This window comes from Neodiprion lecontei, chromosome 7 (assembly GCF_021901455.1).
Source record: "Neodiprion lecontei isolate iyNeoLeco1 chromosome 7, iyNeoLeco1.1, whole genome shotgun sequence".
Taxonomy (NCBI): domain Eukaryota; kingdom Metazoa; phylum Arthropoda; class Insecta; order Hymenoptera; family Diprionidae; genus Neodiprion; species Neodiprion lecontei.
In genome coordinates, this window is record NC_060266.1 from 15,633,034 (window position 1) to 15,660,874 (window position 27,841).

Sequence of the window (27,841 nt, forward strand, 5' to 3'; positions counted from 1 at the left end):
ATTAACTTGGATTTATTTTATAAGTTCGATATTTAAAAGTCACAAAAACGGAGTTACACAGTGTAAGATCTTAAACTTAATATGACACAATGGAACTGAAGCTCGCTGGACTTTTGGGCAGAGTAACGTTGTATGAAAGTTTAAATGCAAAAGGCTAAAGGATTTTACCGCGAGACTGTACCGGAACAAGATGACGAATCTGGAGGTAGAAACCAAGAGGACGATCGAGTGATCGGTCGCCGTTTTTATAGGGGTCGATCGTTGCGCAGAACGATCCCCCTCTTTAGTTTTTTGGTCACCTTTGCGCACCTCCCTCCTTTTTCTAGGAACTAATTAGGGCACGACATCCTCGCGCATGCACGCCTGTTATCTTAGTCCATTAGCTATTACTATATTGTAGCTTTTTACGTATGGTATAACGCTGCTTGGTGCGGTGGTGTAGGTGCGTGGACTTTGTTCCGTAATTCTCCAACCTGCGTGAGCTTCTTGTTGAGGCGCCAGCCCCCCTTTGGCCCTCCTCAGTCACTTAACTTCTTCCTGTTTACTTCTTAATGCTTTTTGCCATCTTGCTCGTTACAAAGTCCATATGTCATATTAGTTACCCGTCGTTTGTTAGTTTTATAGCTGTATCTATATAGAATTACATATGTATTATAATCGACTACTGTCGTTATTAACCCGGAGTACAATAGCGATTGTTTATGAAACATAATTTGTTATTTGCTTAACATTATTAGAATCGCGCTGCTGCGAATATCCTTAGTTGTTTGTGTTATAACTATCTTAACAGATTTAGAGTATTTAGTAATTTGATAATTCATAGCTTTAGAGCAGGTTTACATGTGTGCTTTTTGTATATAATTCTCTTCTGTAATTGTTAATTCTTATATCGATATAAATCGGCTTGGAAGCTTCTAGAACGTTTTCGTTTCGTCGGTAAGTTTCCTAATGTATTCTCTAGGTAAAGCTCTGTATGGCTCCACATTGGAGATCTGCATTGCCTTCAAAACGTTGCGCGTGTTGCCTACATTACGGCGTTACGGGAGAAGGTATAGTTCATGCTGGGTAATTAGTATTCACGGTTTTGATGGTTTTGCAGTCTCTGGTTTTATGGGTATTGCAGCAGTGCTATCTTTACATTACGTTGGTTATGCATTTATCTATGGTTTTACAGTCTTCTATACTCCAGGCCATATAGTAAAGCGTATGTTGCTTATAGTATAGCTCTCAGCTCCGAATGCACAAATGGCATTGTCGAGTGTTATGTAATAATTGGGTATAATCGTGTTAGTTAATTATGGTGTTAATATGATAGTGATATATAATAACGTATAATAATATTATAGCTCTCTGTAGTACGAAGATCTCGTAACATGGTTTTTAAGCCTTGGCTAGCGAATTTCATAGTTATTTCCATCTAGGGATATTCCAAATAGTTAGACAGTTGTTTTAATTTCTTATGGTTACAAGATTCTCGTACTTCGAGTTTGGTTAGTTGATAAAAGTAACATGCAGTAATAATAGTCGATAAAACATACGGGCGTTCCGGTCGGATGTTACAAAAGTAACATGCAGTAATAATAGACGATAAAACATACGGACGTTCCGGTCGGATGTTACAGTAACTTGATTTGTCCGGATTTCACCCTCATGACGTCACAGGATGTTACACAGGGACGTCACCATCTGGAAATTTGCTCAATGAATTTCCATTGTTGAGCGGAATTCGGTAAGTTTAGGAACGCTTTGCATTTGAGCGTGCCGCAAAATTTTGCGTAGAGAATAATTTTTAGGTTATCTTAACCGATTGACTGCGAATCAAATCTTCGTAGCCGTAGGGCTTGAGTGGATCCATGTTAATGGTTGGAGAGCAACAGCCGGCTTTATCCCGTTGAATGTAATGAACGGCCATAAAAATCTTCAGTTTTAACACCTGTTATCAATGGTAACGAATAATAATGTTCGTGATTCGCAAGTGCGTGTGATTATCTTGTTTCTCAGAGACAAGTTAATTTTTCAAAATCTTCCAAGAAGTCGACGACGATTTGGTCGCTTGTACAAATAGAATTATACATGAAAGTGGTTGAATAATTTTCTTTTATTATGATATTAACAGTATTTGTTACTTATACAATCTAATTATACAATAATAATTGTGATGATATGTCACCGTTGTAAAGGCTCTTCCAATATCGATCAAAGTAAGTGATCATTCGTATCTGTTATTTGCATCGTATAAACTCACATAATTGCTCAAATCAAATGTATTTGTTTTGTAACGATGTAGTTTAATCGCAGCACTTGACTTATTCTACAAAACGATCGACCTCCGTTCACACGCTATAAATCTTTTCTTCTTCACCCTTTCCTTAGTTTAATATGGCGCCAGGATATCGCTTTAAAATACCAATTGTGCGGAAGTCCTATTTGAAAAAATCCTGCACGGATGATCAGCTATTTGTACATATCAAATTTTCTAGGAAGAGCATAAAAAGGTATAGAACTTAATGAAACTTGATACAGTCTGTGAAGTAGGTCATCTGAAATTATTCACGTACCTTTCTTATACGCATGTATGACAATAATTGCCCTTATTTTATTCTTAGGTTTTCCACGAGGCATAAATTTTAAATCACCTGAGATGAGTAAAGAAGTTAACTTGGATAATATGTCGTATTTACGATGTGAAATAAATGGCACCCAATTTCTTCTACAAGCAATACCAAACTACGATAACAGTGTTGCCAATTCAATGCCGCAGGAGAAGGCTGCCAACGGGTACTCAGATGTTTCCCCTTACGAGAATGATGAATATTCAGTTCCGCTAGTCTATTTGGATCGACAAATTTATACCTTTCAAGACGGAGAGTTGAAGGAATTCGATTTTAATAAATATGTCGATCAGTCCAGCAACGCTGAGTCCGTGACAACAGAAAAAGAAGACGAACATGAAAATGCGGATTTAGTTAGATCGCCTGAATATTTGAGGGAAGATGATATTTTGGTTGAACAAATTGATGATGCTGATAATGGCGACAGACAAAATTCTTCGACTAACCATGTCGCTGTTCTTGACGATAAAAAATTCGTTATCGGACTGGACAGTTTGAACGCTAGTGATTTTGCTGAAGTTGTTACTGCTTTCAAGTGTAAAATATGTCCGTATACCACTCAGGATAAAATACAGTTGTTGGAACACTTCGAAAATGTACATATAAATCCAGGAGGACAGGTAAGGAAAACATCTATGGATTTCAGTAAGAATTATAACTTTTCTATCTGGGTTTGTTTTTGAATACTTGTAACTACTCCAATTGCTCAGAATTCACTATTATCTTGGTAACATTTTTAGGTTAACCGTAAGTATAAATTGTGTTTCACATTATTCAGGCACTAACATTTCTTCATTTACAAGCTGTAGCTTTTCTTAATTGAAAAACAAAAACACATATCAATTTTTGCATATTTTGTAGGAAAAGGAACGAAATGAGTTTAAAAATTACGATGATATAAAACTTGTCTATATGTGTGGTGAATGTTCAAGTTGTTTTGAAACAATTGACGAGTGTCGGAATCACATGATACAAGTAATTTTTCATTGAAGTACATTTTTCATCCCATAATAATTATGTTATAGTTTAATTTAAATTTATTCTGTCAATTATATAGTGAACTTTATTTATTTGCAAATCTGTAAATTTGTAATAATCTAGTTTCAGATTTGATAGAAATATTTTATATTCAGGATCACCAACTGATGGATGACGGATCTGATACAGCTGTGAACAACGGTTCTCTCAGTTATCCTCAACAACCTTACTTGGTAAATGGTTACTCAGACGAATGTGGGGAGAATAATGATGGCAAACACAACATTAAAGTATCTAAAATGCTTGGTTCGAGAAAAATCATTGGTAAAAATATGCAAAGGCTCGAAATGAAGGAAAAAAACGTTAAGTAAGTCTGTTAGTTTTTTTTCCGTGTGCAAGAGTTCGTGTAAGATACAAGTCTTAAAGCTTGTAAATTCCATTTGATGCATCGTTAGATTGTCAGTAAATCCAAACGCCATTATATTTTTTTTCCAGATGCATGCACCAAGGCTGCTTATACAAGTTCAGCAACAAAGAACTGATGCATCAACACGCCAACTGCCATATGGATTCACAGCACGCCCATGCATTCAAATGCAATATTTGTAAAGACGTCAAATTTTCTAAATGGAAACCATGCAGCTTGCATTTGTGGAAAGAGCATAAGATTGGTGAGTCGACTTCATTGCACGCTCTTCAGCTTTAGTGCTCATAAAAAATTGAACCATTGTTATTCAGATTACACGCATGTTACCAGGATTATCATCTCAACTGTTACGCTGTTTTTTTTTTCTTAAAAAAAAAAAAATGACTTTGGACCTTTGTTTCCAGATATTGACCTTCTGTCATGTAAAATGTGTGAAACATACAAAAGTGCAACTATGGTGAAACTTGTCACTCACATGAGAGTACACAGTGAGAATCGTGAATATGAATGTCCAGTATGTGGCAAGTGTTTTAAGCAATCAAGCCAATTACGTAATCATCGCGTAATGCATTTAAATAGAAAATCTAACGAAGCACCTAGGTGGTACACGTCAAAGACTTGCGAATTATGTGGTAAGACATATGCCGATTCAAAATGTCTCAAGAATCACATGCAAGCTGTTCACTCCAAGCTGAGACCTTACGTTTGCAATGTCTGCGGACATTCGAGTGCGCGAAAAGCTATGCTTCAAATGCATTTACGTCAACACACTGGCGACAAACCTTACAGCTGCGACATTTGCGACTATAAAACTGGTGATCATAATTCATTGCGACGACACATAATGCGTCACACAGGTAGTTATTGTATTTGATTATTTATCCATATTTATTATTTACGGTTTTTTTCTGATGTATTCTTGTGTGACCAGAAGCACATTATCTCTCAAACTTTCATAAATTAAATATCATTTCGTGTCTAAATTAATTGCTTGCAAAATATTTAAGATAGATTCTTTATAATGTTCATATTTATTTCTCTACTTATTTATTAATATTTTTTGAATTAAATGTAAAAGTTTTCGATTCTTAACCTGCAATAAAACTGTGGAGTTGAATATAATGTATCGGTCTCAGAAAATTCATTAATTAGTAAAAACTAATCAACTTGATCATCTGATCTCTTTTTTCTCCACCCTTCTTTGACTTCTTATTAAGAAAGTTTCATTTGTTGCAGGTGTAAGACCTTACAAATGTCCCCATTGTTCTTATTCCGCGATTCAGAGCAACAGCTATAAAAACCACCTAAGATCTAAACATCCTTTGCTGGCTGGTGTCTATACTTGCGACTTGTGTCCATTCAAAACGGTGAATAAGGAAAGTTACGTACAGCACGTTGGAAACCACGAAAAGGGACTCATAAAGGCTGCCACTCAAAAAAAAGGTAAGGCGAATTTCAAGGTATCCATTTTAAGGGAATATACCGTTTTCATCCGAGTAAAAGCCGAGGTTTTTAGTCGTTGAGAGCACCTGCCGACACTATTTTCTTCTTATACGCGACCCCGTTTTATTAGTCCAGGAGCGACCGCACCATATCCTCCCTCATCGAACATACGGCCAAAATGCATATGAATCGATGGGGAATATAGTGGTCAATAGGGTGCCAGGCTTTATAGAGAATTGATCCTGTCCGGAGTGTCAAAAAAATGTCACTTCCGGTCAGTTTTGTGGAGGTTATCTTCCCTCATCGAACATACGATTGAAACTAGTACCAATCGATAGGGGAGGTCGAGTACTTGGAGAAAAAACCGGGGTGCCAACCTCCACCCTGTCCGGGGGGGCGGCAGCCACCCCTAAGTGTAGTCGTAAGTAAAGTCGTTCGACTTTTGGGGGTGGCTGCCGCCCTTCCGGACAGGGTGGGGGGTGGCACCCCGGATTTTTCAGGTTCGGGGAGGTTCAACCTTCAATTAAAAAAAAAAAAAAACTCGTATGTTCGATGAGGGAAATTAAGGACCAAAAAAGCCTACACTTAGGGGTGGCTGCCGCTCCCCCCTGACAGGGTGGGGGTTGGCACCCCGGTTTTTTCTTCAAGTATTCGACCTCCCCTATCGATTGGTACTAGTTTCAATCATATGTTCGATGAGGAAAGATAACCTCGAAAAAACTGACCGGAAGTGACATTTTTTTGACACTCCGGACAGGATCCATTGTCTATAAAGTCTGGCACCCTATTGACCACTATATCGATTCATATGCATTTTGACCGTATTTTCGATGAGGGAAGATATGGTGCAGTCGGCTCCCCGACTATATGTGCGTAATTAAGAAAAACACTGAAATACTGTCTCCGAATTAAGGGTTGTCTTACATGCGAGATCAGCTTATACTCTGAACAATACGCTATTGACGAACAGATACCTGTAATCGTCGGTGATTTTCTAAAATTTATATTTCATCAACCAATCGATTCGGGTTTGTTTTATTCAACTTTACGCAGACTGAGCTTCACTTACATATTTTTTTTTTATTAGAATGAATTAATATAAAGTACTGTTACTGAAAATAACTGGTTAACTATTTTACTCCATAAAATGTTTTTCGGTGCCCAAGATATCACAAAAACGGTTTAGCCAACTTAGTGTAAATTCGAAGACCGTATTCTTGGATAGTTTATCTTTTTTGATGCAGTACGAAAAAAAAAAAATATCAACGAAACCGCAGCTATCTGAAGCTGAAATTTCAGTTCAAGTCCAAAATTTATAACTTTTTTTATTCAACTGAAAAGAAAGATAGGTAATTTAAAAAGAAGATCGTTTACCCAAAAATACTGTTTTCAAAAGCCATAACTTTATAACCATTCGAAAATTGCCTCATTTAACCTGAAATAACCTCAAATAACCTCATTTACATATGTTATGTGCTCATACATTAGTAAGATTTCAGTACTTTTTCAATTAAAAATATTCATTCATTCACGAGATATTGTCAGGAAACGTAGCACAACTGTAAATAAAAATCAGATTTTTCGGAAAGGATTAAAGTATTTAAGAAAATTTGACACATTCAAAAAAATTTCTTTCGCTTTCTCAAAAAAAGACTCCTACTTTTTTTTTATGTAGCTCTCCTGTCACTGAACGACAATATTTTACTTCTTGAAAATTTTCTAATTGTGAGCGCTAGAACAGGGTGAAAAAAAATCAATGAAAATAGAATTGAATATTTCTCCGTTCATTAACCCCTCGTCCGCAGGTGGGTCTTTTAGGGTACAGTTTTCCATGTTAATGGCGGCCACCTTGTTGTCAACGATGTTATGGGAACCAAGCAAGCGAAATTCAAGCTCCATCACATACCTAGATGTGTATTGGATGGGTACTGATTTTTTTTTTTTGCATAAAATTATTTTTGTTAATTTTCAGTATTGTTTTCGGAGTTATTATATTCGAACGAAACTGCTTTTTGCAGAATATTTATGTGCGGTTGATAGAAATACACTGTGATATGTGTACAAAAATCGGGGAATCGTAATATCAAGTGCTTTTTGCACCGACAGGCTGCTCAGTCTCAAGTGTTATAACTTTCACTGTGGTAGGATGTACAGGTTAGTAGTGATCATAAAGTCAAAAGTAATCTTGAATGTCAATAAAATAGTATAATGTGTTAAAAGTGCGGAAAGTAGGCGATTTCCGATGAGTGTGAAGTTAGGGAAGGGTGGGAAGAGGAATCAGTGCCGTCCCCTATTTTCTATTTTGATGAGATAAACATATATATTTGTCGATGACGAATGAACGGAGTTGACATTGCTTTCTTCTTTTGTTCTGAAGAGTTGGTATTACAACAAGAAGAGGATCTGTCTCTCTTTAGGATTCTCTCGTTAGAGAATCTGATTGCATTGACGTGTCTTTTCCAAATTGAGTATTCTCAATCTCTTTTTAAATGTTTTGTTAATCAAAGTTCGGAGTTTTTTTGTTTATTGATAGCAAATAAAAGGTTTAATATGCGTCCCACATGCAAAACATAAACTTTGCGAGTGATATCTGTACATTCTCATATATATTTATACTTTCGCGTTTACAGCGCGCACGACAGCACACAATGGGCTGAAACGTCAAATTTGAGGACATATTCCTATATCTCATTTTAATTACGGGAAAAAACCTGAAAATCTATTCACGTGTGTTTTCGAGGGTGTAATTAGGCATCTGGAGTTGTAATTTTAAAATTCATAATGATGGATTTAATATGGTGGACCAAAGTTTAAGAAGTTACTCGATTTGAATGAAGCTCGGTATTCAGAAGTTTTCGAGGTCGCTGATTACTAATCCAAACTCTAAATTTCAAAATTAAAAATGGCGGATCCAATATGTTGGACCAGAATCTAATCATCACTCGATTTGGATGAAACTTGGTGCTCTTGGGTTTTTTGGGTTGCTGATTACGAATTTCACATCGAATTTCAAAAATTAGAACTTTTCATACTGAATTGTCTGAATTCCACGTTCGAAACGTAATCAACGATCCAAAAAAAATGAAATGAGTACTATTCCAAAATAATTCTTGCTGTACGATGAATTCATATAACAACTCGAGTAAATTTTTTTTTATATCTTCTTAATATATATAAATCTCGTGTCACGATGTTTGTCCTCAATGGACTCCTAAACCACTTAACCGATTATAATAAAATACGCACACCATGTGCAGTTCGATCCAACTTGAGAGATAGGATAGTTTAAATCTCAAATTATAGTCGCAATTTTAATTTATTGCTAATTATTTGACTGTTATTATTTGACAGTCACAATTATCTGTTAACTCCAAATGATTCTAACAGATGTCGATACCTTTCGACTGGGTTGAGTAAGTAATCAATAGATGGCGCTGCTATGGTAAATCTACGAACGTGTCATATAAGCTACATTTTAACGGCATAATTACCACGTGTTGTTGACGCTATAAAATTAATTAAATTTATTTTGGAGTGAACGAAATATCGTACAATTCAATTATTTCCACTTTTTAAATTTTTGGTGTTAGCATAGCCGGCCACGTGTTACTTAGACTAAAGTGTAAATTGCATTCATATTATAATGAAGATAATACAGTGAAATTAATCCTGTTTTTTACTTATTTGTGCTTCATTGATCAAAACTTTATAATTTAACTAGCAGCCCATCCCGGCTTCGCACGGGCATATAATAATATAATAGAAGAAAATACACAATGTTTACAGTGAGTTTCTAGAAAAATAATACATTTATATTATTACATAATATTATTATATGCCCGTGCGAAGCCGGGATGGGCTGCTAGTAATTATATATAATGTTATACAATCTCATAACGGTCAAGCGATATTAGTGTTTCACCACCCTGAAATCTGGGGTATTTAACTACTGACTGTTTTAGAAACTTAGCTATTTTACCAGGGTTGGCATCCGCTATTTAAGTTACTTCCACAACAACATGGAGTTAAGCGCAAAGGGTCGCGCAGAAAACAGAGCAAAAGCATGAGCTGTGCGTATGCCCCTCCGTTACCTGCCTGAAGTATAGTCCATCTCGGCAAAAATTTCATGTTATGTAACCATTAGGAGAAATATAAATGTCTCAATATTAATATTCCAACGCTTTGTTATTAATCAATGCGAAAGCACAGTAGTTTTTTGTATAGGTGACCACAGGGTGATCACCAAAAAGCTTTAATACTTTTGAACGTGAGCCTTAAAGACTCCAATAGTCTTACACCACAAACAGAGCCATATGAAATGACAAACATTAAGTTATTTTCTCGTATATCTTAAGACTATACCAAAACGATACCAGGTTTTGTAAAGAAAAGAATTTTATTGCCGATAAAGTTACTATAAGGAAAATCATCTTATATTGATTTCCTATTTTGTGAGATTTACCTTCACGGATCTGGCGCACGTATTTTTTCACATTAAGGGCGTTGCCTAGTTGGAAAGAGCGGGCTACTCCGCTTCCCGCGTTAACCGTGGCGAGAGAGAGAGTAAAGAAACAAGTGAGACGGAGCAGCCGAGCTGTCGCCGAAGTGGGGCGGGTGACGCGGGTTAGCCTCCACCACCCCTCACAGGCATTCGGTTTCAAATACTTTCGTTTCGTTTACCTCCCGAGTGCACTGTAAATGATGTCTTTACGTGGAATAGAACCGGATGTATGCGCGCTCCTTTTGCATCAAAATTGAATGATTGTCTTGTAACTTTCGAAAATAAACATAATTCGGACGAACACCAAAATGCGTATCGATTCTTTGTACCTTTATTTCGTGTGAAAAAAAGTATGAATAGATTGAAAAAATACGAGGTCATTTTTTGATTCACGTGACGTAGAATTCCTTATACGTATGTTGATATAGATATATATTCTTAATATTTGAACGAAAATTATATACACCGACGCGCGACGTTCGTATTTCTACGCAATGCGATCACGTGACTGGTAATAGTCTAATAGCCGGTATTCATAGTCAGGTTCGATTTGCAGGACTGTCTTGAGCCAGCTCAAAGCATAGCTTGATCGGCTGAGAGCTGTTCCTAATACAGTCTCGAAAATAATACGTAACTATTTATGAATACCGGCCAGACGTCGTCACAGGTCATTTTAAATTGAAAATTGCAAGAATAATTGTTAGCAAATTCATGATATAACAACGAAAATATCATCAATCTCCCAGGTCTCACCACGTGGAGGTCGCTATCAAACAGAGACCCACTTAACCCGTCCGTACCTCCCAACCATGATCGGGTTTGCACCAAACAAATTCAAAATGATAAAAAATAATATAAAATGGTAAAAGTAAAATTAAACTCGTTTAAACTTAATAAACATAATCACGAAATCTGTATGAAAAGGATCTCATAGAAATTAAATTGAGACAGTCTAAGTGAAACATTACAGTAATCTTGATAGAGAAAATTGATATCATAACAAGGCATCGAGCATTGTATACATTATATGGCTAAATAAATTCTATAGAAAGCGCAAACTATGGAAAGTAGTACGTCACGAGTGCAGGTCACAGATAGTAATGAAAAAACAGGCTATAGAATATTTACATAATATATAGGTATACACGCAGTTTGGTCAGACTGCAGAAAGTATTCCTGGAATGAATAATCAGATATATAATTATAACGATATGACTAGCAAATTTTTGGCACAGTAATACACATAACCAACTAAACATAAATCACAGAAATATTGCACGTAAGCTATATACAAAGCTATTATATTTATGTACATATGTACAGATATTTATATTACAGTTTTTTGTCGTCTGTTTTTTTTAATCAAAATTTTTGTTTTTTTTTCTTTGAATTTCAATTTTGATTTCAATTTTTTTTTTGTCATCATTAGTTATAGTATACCAAAATCATCATTAGTTTCTAAATAAATTATACTTGGCAGGAGTATCTGATTTGATAACAGTTTTGTAGGTGGCTCTTTTGTAGGTAATGTATGATTACCCCAGAATTACGACAAGTTTATTTATAAAAACACAACACGCATATTTTAGTGGCCTAATACGTACGCGCCGTATTTACTTCGTATGGAAAATTCTGCCAGATACCTTGTAATTTTACCTTGGATACTTAGGTAGTCACAATAAGTGATGAGAATATTCCTTATGATCGACAAAGTGTAAACACTAATACAAATTGCCGAATAGTGATTTCGATCATTTAACCTGAACACGTAACAAATTGATGACATATTTTAGCGACTAATGCAAACCGGGCTAGTACCACACGTCACAATGCATTCTAGTTTATATTTTCGTATGTATAAAAAACTTGGGAATGAATTTATATTGCTATTATGAACAGCAATATCGGCTCTTGAAAGTACCTTCTTACAATTAGATTAAAGCCCTGCGATTGTTCGTAGTTCAAGTGTTTGAATCTCGAAGTCGGAGAGGATGCGACATCAATCATGTGAATAATTTGATTTACCTAATTTTTTCCTGAAATTTGCCAAAATCTTTATGCCGGGTCGTTTCTCCTTCTTCAAAGACAGGTTCCTTTTCTTCTTAGCCATCGCGGGAATAAATACTGACTCGAAATAATAAAAAACACGGTAGAAAAACACAAGCAAAAATAAAAGCGCGGAACAGTATCCACGTGCCGAGCGACGAGGATTCGAAGGAGGGGAATTGTAGTGGGGGGGGTTTGAGTCTACTCTCCTCGCCTGTAATTCGTATGGTCGCCAGCCAACGCGGTCGTGGTGCTAGCAGCCGCCCGCCTTTTGCGCGAAAAATTTGCTGTTTTATGCTTCGTGATTTTCCTTCTCATTTCCTCATTTTTGAAGAAAATTAGGTTCTTAGGGAGTCATTTTGAAGATAAAGAATAGATCTGTGTCGCCTGTTTTGCCGAATTTCGAAAAAAAATTCACTGTCCGCTGTGTCTCACTTCAAAGATAACGTACTTTCAAGTACGTTTTTCGCAAATCTGAAAGCGAAATCGAAAATTCGGAAAAATAGGCGACATAGATCTATTCTTTATCTTCAAAATGACCCCCTAAGAACCTGATTATCTTCAAAAATGAGGAAATGAGAAGGGAAATCGTGAGTCTCTGTTCGCGCGCGCTCTTCGAGGCATAGGCAACGCCCTTAAACTCCGCGTGGCAAAGGAATGACGTATCAGTTGTACATAACTGTGATCGATTGGCTTTTTAAACCATTTACTTATTCTATTACCTAGAACAGATATAACAGTAACATCATAAACGTTTGCATGTATTTTAATACAGACTCACGTCTATTAGGTCCTCGTTAGCAAAGCTTATCATGGTCACTTCGTCAGAACATTAAAGCAGTGTTCACGCGTTTAATATTTTGATTCCTTACATCAATATGGGTTGGACAATGAAATAACATACTGATTGTGAGTATACGACGCAAGGCATATGTGAGGTGTTCTCCGCCAACTCACAATCAGCTACTTTTTTTTACTCTCTCGGATCTGTTCCACAATTGGTTACATAGTAGTACTTCTTAAAGGTACTCTCTGTAAATTTTTTAAGATTTTTTAACTTACTCGTTTCGGAAATGGTTTTTCTTTTATTATGGAAGATTGAAAAAAGTTATGTTTTTCCATGAACTATGGGCTACTCCGCGTCAACCGGATCGGTCATCTCTCAGATATTTTTTTAATTTGGCATGTGGATTGTGTAGAGGGAGTTAGATTTTTTTGCCAAAGCGCGAATCTCATAATGCAAAATTCGATTTTTTATTAACAATAACAAATTAGACTCCCATTTTTTTCAAAAATTCATAACTTCGGCAAAAAATTAGATACAATATTTTTTTTTTCAAATTACGGGGGAAGCTCCATAGAATTTAAAAAAAAAATACGAAAAGGTAAAAAAAAGTTTTTATCAATTGTTTATTTAACAATTAATTTTTCAAAGATTTTTAAAACAGTGACTGAGACGACCAAAAAATTTTTTTAAAATTCTGACATGTTCCTTAAACTGTACTACAACCTGTGAATTAATTCCAGAGGGGTGTTTTTCTTCGTTTTCGAGTAAAAAATCATTAAAGGTGTCGATGCGCATGAAATTGCGGCGCGCCGAATCTCTACGTAATGGCGGGCGGCCAGTTGCCGTCCACCGCTGCCCCGCGGTGGCGTCGCAGCGTTATTTTAGAGTCATTTTCACGATGTAGGACATGATTGAAGAATCTGAAAAAAATACTGTACCTTCACAAGGCCTGCTCAAAGCGATAAGTGAAGTTTCAAGAATGTGTTTTTCACCGTTTTTTTATTACAGAGATTCAAAATAACGGTTACACACCATGAGAGTGCACATAAATGATAATAATTACATAACTTGCTACTTATTTAAGTACTTATAATCACCCCCGAAGATATGTGGAAGCTGCGAAATGAACGCACTTACAATTATATATTTCATACAAATAAATCGCTTCTTCTATGGATACAATCTATTAATCTTTGATCAAACTGGGCATTAAACTTAGAAATGTGAGCAAAAGTTTTCGTCATAACTTACATGGCTATCTTAGCGCATAGATTTACGGGTGAATGACTCATCAGAGGAAGAGTAAACCCTACATTCTACAGTTTTTATTGACAGAGGTAAAAATGAATGGAATCGTCGAGTGCCTTCGACCGTCATTGCTTGGTTCAATCGCGGCTTCAATAATTTTTCATGTTCTTCATGTTCGCTGTTGCTGCAGAAGTCAAATGTGATATTTTTCAATGCACTCACACTCTATTCGAATAATTGCCTTGGAATCAAAATATGATTTTCATCATGATAACCGTCTTCCCAAAAGCGGCCAACGAGGAGAATTTTGCATCCGTCGCTTCACCCTTTTAAGTATACATTTTTTCTTTCAGTCAAATCCCTTGAAACTGGATATGTTAAGGTTTTCGAAGTCATTGATTTCAAAAATGGGGTCAGATTTGAGATATCTTCAAAATTCGAGATCGCAAATCTAATATGTGAGAATAGAATTAATTTTTATGTTAAAACGCAAACAATATGGCGCTCATGGCGCATCAAAGTAAGAAACCGCCTGATAAATCGGATTATTTAATTTGCCACCCACGCGTTAAAAATCAAATAGTGATCTGTGTGATTTGTGAAGATGCATATCACATTTCTGAATACGATGAAAAAACAAGACATGTCGGGAAGTTTTTAATAATCTGCTCGAAACATGCACATGTGAATCTAACCTCAAAAGTGAGTGAGAAAACATTGAATGAAAATGCAAAAACAATTATCGTGCAAGTGAAACATCATGAGAAAAAGAAACTACAGGATGAAATGCTTGAAAACATCTCCAGTAACCTTTCAAAAGGTGAGACTAGCAAGCATGACAAAACTCTCCTCGGAGAAGACGAGGGCGTGATATATGCTCTCAAAAATGAAAATGCTCTCCTGAAACAGTTGAACTGTGAGTTACAGGAAAATGCAAACTCCTGAAAGAATTGAAAGAAGTAAACACAGAAAAAGCAGGAAAATCATACGCAAGCATACTCACTGAAAAAACAAGCATAAATCAACAAGTATCTGACATCATAGTAAAAGCCAAACAATCAGACAAGAATGGACAAACCTACGACACAGTTGTTCAAACTATTTGTGAAGAAACAGCCTTACCAGTGAAACGAGTTTTCAATAAAAAAGACGGCACTACCATTATTAAATGCCAATTTAAAAAGCATACACAAGAAATGCAAGATATTTTGATAGAAAAAATTGGAATAAACTTCGAAATTGAACAAGACAAGCTAAAAAACCCAAGAATGAAACTGGTGGGTATCGAAAATTACATGAACAAGGAAGATCTAGAATTTGACATCAACGAGAGGAATTTTAGTACGCTTGAAACAAAATGCACTGTTCTGGACACATACAAAACAGAAAACACGCAGAAAGCGGCAATAATTGAGGTTACGGCTGAAATCTACACTCTCATCAGGAAGAACAATTACAAGATCTATGTGGGACACCAGTGCTGTAGGGCTTATGATGATCTCAACATGAAACCGTGCATAAAATGCGGAAGGTACGGACATAGCTGGAAAAAATGCGAACTTGAAGTTTACTTGAAATGTGCAGGAAACCATACATTTAGCGCATGCGACCAGGAAACTGTGAAGTGTACGAACTGTATTTACGGGAACTTTAAATACTCAAAACATTGTGACGTCAACCACATGGCGACAGACACTAGTAAATGCGAATATTTGAGATATAAGATCTCGAAGTATATTGGAACCACAGATTACCCAACTAAACCCGACATTCCGAGATATATCGACAACATAGGACCAGACAAACACAAGAGGGCGAGCCAAGCAGCTTCACCAGCAGTGATACGTCACCAGAAGGCGCAGGCAACGTAAATATCAGAAGTAGCGTAGCAGAAGGAAATTTTGTCCCCGGCGGGGACTATCACACAACAGAAGATGAAACGAATGGTGAAGAATACACAGGCACAACATTAGAAGAAGAAATTCCTGATTAATACACACTCAACAAATGCCTTAGAAATAAAAATAACATCATATTTTTATTATTGAACATAAGAAGCTTGAAATGCAATTTAGAACTATTAGAGACTTTTGTTGAGAGTGTCAAAACCAAGCCTGATATAATAGTTTGCACGGAGTCTTGGAATTTACCACATATTGATAGTAATAACCTGAAAGGGTATAACTTGTACTATAACTATGGTCTGATAAACAAGTCAGATGGAGTGGTTATGTACGTAAAAACAGAGCTACAGCAGGAAAGTATGGTAGAAGTGTTTGGAAATTTAAAAATAATAACAACTACAATAGTAGTGAAAAAAAGAAAGCTCAAGGTATCGGGTATATATAGATGTCACCACTGTGACAAAAGTTTTTTCGTTAATGTAATGAAACAATTTTTAAAAATGCATGCAAAAAATAAAAATTACATAATCCTAGGTGATTTTAATATCGACATTCTAAAATTGGATGACATAGACACAGAAAATTACCTCAACAATTACTTAGAAAATGGGTATACGCCATGCTTCAACAAAATAACAAAGCCCAGTAGCTGTGATCCAAATAAGGGGTCATGTATTGACAATATTTTCGTCAAAACCGAAAAAACGTTCATGAGATATCTAAAACTAACTACCCCATACCCAGACCACTATCCTCTGCTCTTGCAACTCGGGAACGAGGAAGTTCAGGAAGAAAGCAGGGAAACTGAATATATTAACTATAAAAAGTTGAAACTCACTTGTGAAAAGACAGATTGGCGTGAAATAATGAACATCCCTGATCCAAATATGGCTACTAACCATTTGATTTCGTTAATTCAAACAGTCATTCGAGAATCTAGTTTTAAAAAAAAGGGAAATAAACTAAAACCTAGAAAAAGTTGGATCACTCCAGCAATAATACAATCTACTCAAAACAAAATGAAACTATATAAATTATGGAAAGACGAACCAGAGAATATAGATTTGAAATTACAATATACAAATTATGAAAAAAGGTTGAAAAAAATTATACAAACTGCTAAGAACTCTCACGACAACCAAGAGCTGTACGCTAAATTGGGGGACAATAAAAAACTATGGAAATTCATCAATGCAAAAATAAATGGCAGTAAGAAACGAAAGAATAATATTGATTTTTTGAATGTAAATGGGGTAAAAGTAGGGTCAGAAAAAGAAATGGCAAATAGTTTCAACAATTTTTTCAGTACGGTGGGAACATCCCTTGCAAAAAAAATAGTAGCACCAGAAAATCAGATCAGAATGCCTAAATACAACTCGAAAACAGCTTATATAAAACCCACAAGTTGTGGAGAAATTTTCAACACCATCCATGCCCTGAAGTCTAAGGCTGGGGGCGTAGATTGCATAAAAATTACTGTTTTGCAACACATATCCTGGTTCATAAGCCAACCGCTAGAGCACATTTTTAACTTGTGTATCCTGCATTCTGTCTGGCCGAAAGCACTCAAAAAAGCTGAAATCATCCCCATACATAAGGCTGGGGATAAACATCTTGTGCAAAACTATAGACCAATCTCACTTCTGTCTAATATTGCCAAGGTTTTCGAAAAGTTGTTGCACAAAAGACTTTCCAACTTCATCAAGGAAAATGAATTGATCGCTAGCATGCAATACGGTTTTAGACAAGGCAAGGGCACAAAAGATGCGCTGGCTTTCGTCACAAATACACTCTATCAAAATATAGACAAAACGAATGCCACCATTGTCACTTTCCTGGATTTGGCAAAGGCTTTCGACACCGTAAACTTTGAAATTTTGTTCAGGAAATTATACAGATACGGTATTAGGGGAAAGGCATTGGACATTATCAAAAGCTATCTGACAGATAGAACGCAGGTTGTAAATTTAAATAGCACCAAAAGCAAAGAAACAAAGACTGAAATGGGAGTGCCGCAAGGTTCAATTTTAGGGCCACTGCTTTTTGTTATATACATAAATGATATTTTCGATGAATTGCCACAAGGGTGTATTGTTTCTTTTGCTGATGATACTTCGATAATTAGCACCGACTCAACTTGGGAGCAAGCAAGACTCAAAATGGTGGATTATTTAGATAAAATTGGAGACTGGCTCAAACATAACAAATTAACTTTAAATGTAGAAAAAATTGTGTTCATCCCTTTTGGGGCTTATCAAGTCAGCATTCCGACAGAGTTCACAATTACCATTAACGGTATGGAAATAAAGAGAGTACAGAGTACAAAGTACTTAGGGGTTATCTTTGATAGTCATCTCAGGTGGAATTTTCAAATAGACCACATTATTAAAAAAACCAGATATTTGCTCTACGTTTTCTGGAGACTATCGCATTTCGCTCATAAAAAAATTCTGGTAATGATGTACCATGCACTTTTTGGAAGTGTAGCTCACTACGGTATAATAGCATGGGGTGGAGCATACGGAAATGTAATGGACTCTCTTGAGAGGGTCCAGCACAGACTATGGAAGATAATTGCACGAACCTCTAAACATCCGCGAGACTTACACATTGGAGTCACTGCTATATCATTATGACGACTTGAAAACCAAATACACCCAATCGGGAAGCAATACTAGAAACAAAACCATAGGCTTTAAAAATCATGTGATTCAGGGAATAAAGAGCTATAACAGACTCACGCATGAGCTGAAAATATTAGAATGTAGTAAAAAAAATATAAAGAGGCAAATAAAGAGCTACCAAATATCACAAAGAAACTACTCAAGCACCGAAAAACTACAACAAAAATGATCATTTTATTTTATATTCACATTATATTTTATTATATTATTATTGATAAACTTTCTTAGTTATATCTTAAATAAATATTTTGTTATTTTTTTCTACATCTACTTTCGCCAGTCCTGCGCACAGACATGCTAAATGTCTCTGCAGGGTATATATTATTGTCCTTGGGACTATTAGTCTTAAGTCAAGTATGTATATGATGTAAATTGCTGGTTTAAATATATTGGTTCAAATATTAGGCCGTTGTAGGCTTGCACGTGCAGCAAATCTTTTCACAGTTCCACCAATGCCATCACATGGAATTTTTCCATGTGACGTTGCAAAGAAATGCCATTCAGCCTCGACATTGAAGTCGTCAAAATGATGAGTCAAATTAATGAAGTTACTTTTATTTTTATATTGTGCACTAGCACCGTCAGTAAAATAAATCATTTTCTTGATAACTTCACTACCGAAGAACTCAAAAAGCCTACTGATTAGTTTCTTCTGGAACAGATGGACCGCGACTGTATTATGTTGTAGATTTTCTGAGATAATAACGAAGCTCTTATGATTTAAGTGCTCATTTTCAACACAATGCACAACAAAAGGATGGATGGTAGCTTCATTGTTATTCCAGTGGAAGCTTTGAATTTCATCTTGAACAACAAATGCATAGTTTTCAGCAAAGTCAGCCAAAACTAAGAACTCCCCTGGTTGTAGACGACTTTTTCTGTCTTTCAAATATGCACTTTGCTGTTTAGCGATGAAATCATATTTCTTGAGGGCTATCGTCTGTTCCTTTAGCGTCTCGAGGAACGTTTCCATTTCTTGCGTGATCGTTTCTAAAACAGATCGATCCGTATGAGTCTACCGTTTGTAGCTGATACTTTCTACGAAATTATCGTCGAATAAACTTTCCATTTCATGTGTAACCATATCAAAACTTGGACAACTGCTACAATCACCGAGATAGCACAAAGGATTGGGAGAGTCACACGATATCTGTTTTATCAAATCGTGGTACGTTCTTTTGAATGTCTGACAAATTGAGCTAACCGCCATCAACATAAGTTTCACATTCTGGTGTATTTTGCAAACACAAACTGTATGTGTTCCTGTTGGTCCAGCTAAAATACACTGCTTTGGGCGGAGTTCCGCGAATTTTGTGAAACCAATTTCATCATTCGGATGCTGTTGCTTGAACGCGGCGTAAGCTTCCTTCAGATCACACAAGCAAGTCGTTTTTGAACCTGATGTTTTGAACCATCCACATCGCGAAGAGTGACAAAATATTTCTGACCAGGCATGATCCGACTTATCTCATCAGAACAGTAAAATTCCACTACATGAGAGACAACATCATCACAAAGAGTGCGAGATGGTCTTGGATCTGGGGAGGATCCAAATCCACGCTAACTTTGCAATATTTTAGCTTTACGAGCCATTCTAAATGAACAAGCAAATTGTAACTCCAATTCTCTGATGGACCAACTACGAGGAGTCATTGTGAGATATTTAATTTTGTCCGCGACACAATTCGCGTTGATAAACAATTCTTTCATATCACACAATAATTCTTGCCCGATATCATTCTCAAGAAATATTTCCACACTGCTCTGTTCACTAATTGGTGAAGGTGAATCAAGATCGTCACCACTCGCATAATTATGATTCATATCAATTACCTCTTTTTTATCAGATGGAGTAATTGTGTTGCATTTGTACAATTTTATTCGACAATCCATGCACACATATTCTCCTAGGTCCGGAAACTTTTTCCGTAATGCTGGTGTCACTGACTCTACCAAATTTCGCACCCAATTATGGCCAACCCTTTGGAAAGAATTACAGCACCGTTTCACAACTATTGTAGACATTGCTTTCAGATATGAATTACTTGTGTGAAGAATGAGACGATATATTGCACTGATCGATACACAGGTATTCGATTGAATGTTATGCATTTTGAAATGCTCGAAATTTATATTCGTTCAAAATAGTGCTTCACCCACCCAACAACCCTTCTGATTGGTTGAATTCCACCAATGGGGCTAACATAATGCAGGTGCAATTAAATGTACCTGATTTTAGCGAATCTATTTGCCTGAATTCTATTATTTGACATTTGGTGACGTGTCTTCAACTGATTGAAGAATAGAATGACCAAATGACCCCTTCGCGGAATTGAGGTGGTGACCCGAATTACCTGGGTAATAAAGGATTTAGGTGTCGCATGCACAGGTGCAGGTATTCCATATCCTGGAACAACCCTTGACCTGTATCCGTAATTCATGCGTGAATCATAATGCGTCATAACAGATTTTGAATCTCTGTAATAAAAAAACGGTGAAAAACACATTCTTGAAACTTCACTTATCGCTTTGAGCAGGCCTTGTGAAGGCAGAGTATTTTTTTCAGATTCTTCAATCATGTCCTACATCATGAAAATGACTCTAAAATAACGCTGCGACGCCACCGCGGGGTAGTTGAGTCATTACGTTGAGACTCGGCGCGCCGCAATTTCATGCGCATCGATACCTTTAATGATTTTTTACTCGAAAACGAAGAAAAACACCCCTCTGGAATTAATTCACAGGTTGTAGTACAGTTTAAGGAACATGTCAGAATTTTAAAAAATTTTTTTGGTCGTCTCAATCACTGTTTTAAAAATCTTTAAAAAATTAATTGTTAAATAAACAATTGATAAAAACTTTTTTTTACCTTTTCGTATTTTTTTTTTAAATTCTATGGAGCTTTCCGCGTGATTTGAAAAAAAAAATATTGTATCTAATTTTTTGCCGAAGTTATGAATTTTTTAAAAAAATGGGAGTCTAATTTGTGATTGTTAATAAAAAATGGAATTTTGCATTATGAGATTCGCGCTTTGGCACAAAAATCTAACCCCCCCTACACAATCCACATGCCAAATTAAAAAAATATCTGAGAGATGACTGATCCGGTTGACGCGGAATAGCCCCTATTCAACCTTTAGCTGGCACTATACCTATATTAGTCTAGTCGATAAGCTCAAAATGGTCTAAAATAGAGATATTGCTCTTAAAATTATGTGCGATAGCTCATTGGATTCGGAATGTCGCCTATACAAATGTGCCAAAAAAGTTTATGAGCACATAAAAAATCGCAAAAGTGATAAACAATTAAAGATGAAAAAAAAAGGCATTTCGTTTCTCACCAATATCTCATAGACTATTCATATTTCTGAAATTTTAAAAAAAGATTCTTAAAGAGGAGGAGATTTCCAATAAAAAAACTTCTAGCTTCCGGAACTCTATCTCCATTATTTATAATTTTAATTTAACGCTGAAAATGGGTCTCCGCGCTTCGTTTTTAGGTCACGCGCGCAGCGTCAAAAGCGAGTACGACACGCTGATTAATTTTTTTAAGGTATTGAATATTTTTTGAAAATTTGAAAAAATTATGGTGTATTTTGAACACTTCAAAAAATTTATACTCGTTGGAAATTTTACTTAAAGTTAATTTTTCAACACGTTAAACGATTGTTAAGTAACAAAATTTTTTCCAATTTCCGTGTTCATTGTAAATGAAAAAAAAATGTTTAAATAATTGTCGCAAAAATATTTCACTTCGTGGAGGCTTTCTTATATACATACTCAACAATATTTTGTTATTTAGTTTTTTATTGGAAATTTCCTCCTCTTTAAGAACCTTATTTTAAAATTTCAGAAGTATGAATAGTCTACGAGATATTGGCGAAAAACGAAATGACGTTTTTTTCATTTTTAATTGTTTATAACTTTTGCAATTTTTTATGTGCTGATAAAATTTTTTAATACATTTGTCTAGGCGTCATTCCGAATCCAATGAGCTATCGCACATCATTTTAAGAGCAGTATCTCTATTTTAGACCATTTTCAGCATATCGACTAGACTAGATCGTGGACACGTATTTATTTGACATACGAAATAAGAATAAGTTCAACAGACTTGTTTTTGACATTTTCTTATTGCATGTTTTGAAAAATTGTATTCATGTTTACTCGCAAACTGTTTTCGATTCTGAACATTTCGAAAATGATGAAATATTCCCAGTTTTCGACTACCTGTTAATGATGCCACAATGCTACATATTGGCGTAACAATGAAACTTAAAGTACTAGTAACCTTTATATTTTAGAGTGTTTGTTGAGAAGATAAAAAACTACTATGCATATTGCATATTATCTGTCAATTTCAATGGTAAATCAGACAAATAATTTATTCTGGACTACCTCATTAGGAGGGGTTTCAAAAATGTACGAGTATACATGCACTGTGCTTAATGAATGAGAAAGTTTCAAATACAACGACCTTGTTGGTAATTGGATTATTAATTTATTTCCACAAGTCACTACTATTTTAACGGTTAGATTTGGATAGCCGAGAACTTTCTACCCATCGCTTATGGAACCTGGGGCAGGCTGAGAGAATCCGCCTTTTCTAATATAAATACGAGTATATGAGGTATTCCATGCCAACTCAACCAATGATTGTCCCTCACCATTTTTGATTTTGTTCATAATTTTTCGTATGGTTATCTTAACTTTAAATAGCATTAACTCTGAATCACTTTATTTTTCCCTAGCGGTTATTTTTTTTAATAACTTTCCTAACCTCAAAACGAATACATTCTCCAAAATTCTTCATATGTTCGTTTTTTTGTTTTTAATTTTGTTATTTAGTTGCCATTCCAAGTAAACATGTGACGAATTTATGTACGACCGTGCGAACGACTCCTCCAGCGCTTAGCGGCCAGTACAGAGATTGTACGGCCCCCAACGTAGCCTGAAGGCCCGCGTGAAGCGATTTCCGATGCTCATGCTCGATGATGAGCTGAGTGAATCGATTGCGAGCCGACAAAACCAACTGACGTTTGGCTGCATAGGATAGATTCGAGTTTTTTAGACGGCTACCTACCCGTAATAGTCCCTCGCGATCCAAGAACGGATTTAAGCCGAGTAGACGACTTTCCCGTCCGATTGATCGTTGATCTTCGATATCCGCGACTTCCTTATGGAAAGTCACGCGTTCAACTCTCTTAACAGTAGTCTTTCTGGACGTTTCTAGCTCTCGTGCCGAAATGGGACCCGACCTTCTTCGATCTGATTCAGACCGTGCATTATGCGCGAAACGAAGACACATTGCAACCGTCTTTAATAGTCGAGCGTAGGATGAGAATCGTTCGGTCATGTCAAACTCCTGTAATACAGTGGCTGCGACAACCGCCTTACGCTGTTCGGGTAATTCTTCGATATTCGCGACTGCCCGGACTACTCTAGGCCACGAAGATTTGTCCTTGTTTAGCCACTGTGGACCGCTCCACCATAGAGCTGAACACCTGAGTGCCTCGCGATTAGTACCACGAGATAGAATGTCCGCAGGGTTATCGTTCGTTTCCACGTGATGCCAACTTTCTATTGTTGTAAGCTCTTGAATTTCTCCAACGCGATTTGCGACGAACGTGTTGAAACTGCGGCTTGGTGATCTGATCCAATCGATGACTATTGTGGCATCGGTCCAACAGTATGTCGTGTGTATCTTTAGCTCCAATATCGGGACAACGTTGTCGATTAATTGTGCCGATAGCTGAACGCCACACAACTCCAATCTAGGCAAAGATACCGCCTTTAAGGGAGCTACCCGAGACTTCGAGCACAATAAACTCGTGCGATGCACACCATTGCGATCGGTAACACGCATGTATACGTATACTGCGTATGCGCTCTCACAAGCGTCACAGAACCCATGCAGTTCAACGTGACTGCCGGCGTTGGCCTCTACCGCGTTGGGTGGAATTCGAAGTTGATTGAGTTGCTCGATCTGCGATTTGTAAATGTTCCATTCCGTGTGCAATTCCGACGGCAGTGACTCATCCCAGCATAGCTGCAATATCCACAACCTTTGGATAATAATCTTCGCCAGCAAGATGACCGGACCGATGAGACCCAATGAGTCGAAGATTTGTGCGACGCATGACAAGATTGTTCTTTTCGTCACGCGTTGAGTATGACTCGTGTCCATTGATATAATATATTGAAATGCATCGTCGCTCGGGTTCCACTGAATGCCAAGAGTTTTGAAGACAGCTCCCTTATGCAATGAGCGTATCGAACTCATTGTCAACGACTCGGGAATATTGTCGAGCAGCTCCAAGTCATTTGAGGCCCATTTTCGCAGTACGAACCCGCCTTTAACGAGAAGTTTCGACGTTTCGTTACGAATTTGTATGGCCTCCGGTTTCGAGTTTGCCCCAGTGATTAAATCATCGACATAAAAATCACGCAAAACGATTTTCGATCCAACGGGATAATTTTTTGCTTCTATTTCGGCGAGAGTTCTGAGTGATTTGATCGCCAAAAACGACGTTGGACCCGTTCCATACGTGAGCGTCAACAATTCAAATTCTCTGATTTTCTCGTCCGGGTGATCGCGCCAGACGATCCGCTGCAAAGCCACTTGTCATTCGTCGACAAGTACTTGACGGTACAACTTGGCAATATCGGCGATCATAACATATTTGAACGTCCGAAACCTCACGACGATTGAGAACAAATCTTACTGTAATGCAGTACCGATCATAAGAGCGTCATTGAGCGAAATACCTGAAGTCGTCTTACATGAGGCATCGAAAACAACCCTCAATTTGGTTGTAGAGTTTTCTACCTTACTTACACAGTGGTGCGGCAGATAGTATTTAGGCATCGTAGCTGAATCATCGCCCTGGACCTCCCTCATGTGTCCCAAGGATTCGTATTCGTGTATGAATTCAGCGTATTCTCTTTTCGATTGAGACGCCTTTTGAGATTTTTGAATCGACGTATTGCCGTGTCCTTGGATAGACCGAGACGAGAAAATTCTTTGGCTTTAATCGGAAGATCATCGTATATGGTATTTTATATCAACAAATATTAATAGCCACATACAAACGTCACATGTGTGCATATGTCAACAAGTTTCACACACAAAGTCAAAATATGTGCTATCGCGACGAACTTCAAAATATGTAAATATATTCAAAGGCACACGAAAACAAACAATTCTCGAAATACAGGTGATGAGAAAAATTAATGACATGTAGTCAGGGCGGCTAGGTGGTCTAGTGGAGAAAGTCTCCGGTAAAGCATCTCTAGATACCAGGTTCAATTCCTGGCTCCGTCGTTAATTTTTCAACTCGCCTGTAAATTTCGAAATTGTTCTCTTCAATTTAATCGGAAGCTTGACAATAAATCGTCCTTCTGTATTTCGAATTTTTGCTAGTCGAATCGAAATGCTCCTCACACTTGCGTTCGTCGAGGGACATCTCGCTCTTCCGCGCACCATGCTCGATTTCCCAAAACCGCATCATCATATTGTTTAACTCGTCATTTATATTACTATGCTCAGATTGCACACCGTCGATCCCATGCGAGATGCCGTGCCAACTCCGCCTGCCGCGATCCATCCCAAGTGCGTTTTCTGCCAACATGGCTGAATTTCCGTAGCCTTTATTTGACCTATACACGTGATTTCCCAAAAAGCCTCTACGTCTATAAGCATATCTATTCTTGATGACTTCAGAAAAACTGGATCAGCTAGCGCGATTCCCGGTGGAATGCGAATGTCAGATTGACTGATAGGGACTGTTGAAATGTCTTGTGTGATCTTACGCAATACGAGGCAATTGAGTTCTGAGTTAAAACCGTTAAAACGAGATTGTAGAATCACCTTAACGGAGCTATGCGTCTCGGCCCTCGGATCTCCCACACCGTTAATCGGTACGCAGGTGGGAAACTGCCTAAGCCCGAGTTTTTTCACGAGATCTGCGATTACAAAGTTCGATTGCGAACCATTATCGAGAAGCACGCGACAAGAATGTATGCCACCCTTGACGTCTCGGATGTGAACCATCGCTGTTGACAATAAAACGTGATGTCCTGCTGAGCTTGCTGCGTGATTTGCGCTTGTTGGCGATGATTGGGCGAGAGCGCGGGACTTCGACGAGCTCGTCTCGGTGCCCTTCGAATGCTGCTTTGTTTCCATGTGAAGCAGAGTATTGTGCTTTTTATTGCATTTTTTGCACGAACCGGCGTTGCACTGTTTAGCTTGATATTCGGTAGAATTCAGGCAATTTGAGCATAGTCTTAGCCCCTTTATTTCCTGAAAGCGCTGATCGACCGAAATCCCGCGAAAATTGCTGCAACGAAATAGTGGGTGATCGCCCTTACAGAAACTGCATGCTACCTTTTCGGTTACTACGTTCGATGACGTAGATCTTTTCGAGACTGTTTTGTCAGTATTATTTGACGACGCTGTACCCGGTGGCCTTCTGTCGACCGCTTCGAGAGCGCAACAACGATGAGAAAGAAAATCGGTTAATTCACTCAGAGTTGGCAAATTCGAGTCCTTTAGACTAGTTTCCCATTCTTTATTCGTGGCCGGTGCCAACTTGCTCGTGATTAAATGAATGATGAGGTCATCCCATGTGTCAGTACAACGCTTCAAGACCTTAAGAGCCCGCAAATGTTTCAGAATCGTATCTAAAAGCTGTCGAAGCTCCACGTGATTTTCTTTGTGCAAAACCGGCTGATCAAAAATGGCCTTGATGTGCTTTTGCACGATCACGCGTTGATTATCGTATCGTTCGTTCAACATTGCCCATGCCTCTACGTAATTCTCGACCGTTAGTTCGAGAGAGCCAATGCCGTCAGCTGCTTCGCCCTTGAGAGCCGCCTTGAAATAATACAGTTTTTGAATCGCTGGTAAAGCCGCATTCTCTTATATCATGGAACAGAATATGTTCGAAAGTTTGACGCTCGACATTGTGCGCAATTTGTTGTTCGTTTGCTGTTTCAAAAAGCTCGATCTCCGATTGAGAGTCCTCGAATGCTTGCCAACATTCGCGAAATTTTGTTTGTCGTTGCCGCAGCTCGACAACCGAAACTTGCCTCTCGCCCAACTCGTCTACAAAAGTTTTTCCACGCGTGCATGCCGATTTTGCTTGAGTTCTTTCCGCCTTTGCAAGACGCTGTGCGGCCTCGCCTTTGGCCATGTTAATACGCCCCCTCT

General features: G+C 37.4%; 1 protein-coding gene across 5 annotated transcripts in view; it reads left to right on the top strand.

Annotated features, from left to right (window-relative positions):
- The first annotated feature begins 1,739 nt into the window (after positions 1-1,739).
- LOC107218349 (zinc finger protein 569) overlaps positions 1,740-27,841 on the top strand; it is a 125,292-nt gene continuing 99,190 nt past the window's right edge. Inside the window, exons 1-9 of one of the 5 annotated variants that reach the window (XM_046746079.1) lie at positions 1,740-2,201; positions 2,374-2,495; positions 2,607-3,232; positions 3,474-3,587; positions 3,746-3,957; positions 4,086-4,261; positions 4,422-4,874; positions 5,254-5,460; positions 7,266-7,528. In XM_046746079.1, coding sequence (XP_046602035.1) covers positions 2,642-3,232; positions 3,474-3,587; positions 3,746-3,957; positions 4,086-4,261; positions 4,422-4,874; positions 5,254-5,460; positions 7,266-7,513 — 2,001 coding nt within the window. In that variant the 5' untranslated portion in view covers positions 1,740-2,201; positions 2,374-2,495; positions 2,607-2,641 and the 3' untranslated portion in view covers positions 7,514-7,528. Of the gene's footprint in view, positions 2,202-2,373; positions 2,496-2,606; positions 3,233-3,473; positions 3,588-3,745; positions 3,958-4,085; positions 4,262-4,421; positions 4,875-5,253; positions 5,461-7,265; positions 7,529-27,841 lie in introns of those variants that run through there. The other 4 variants (XM_046746080.1, XM_046746076.1, XM_046746077.1 and 1 more) reach the window with 4 other exon arrangements.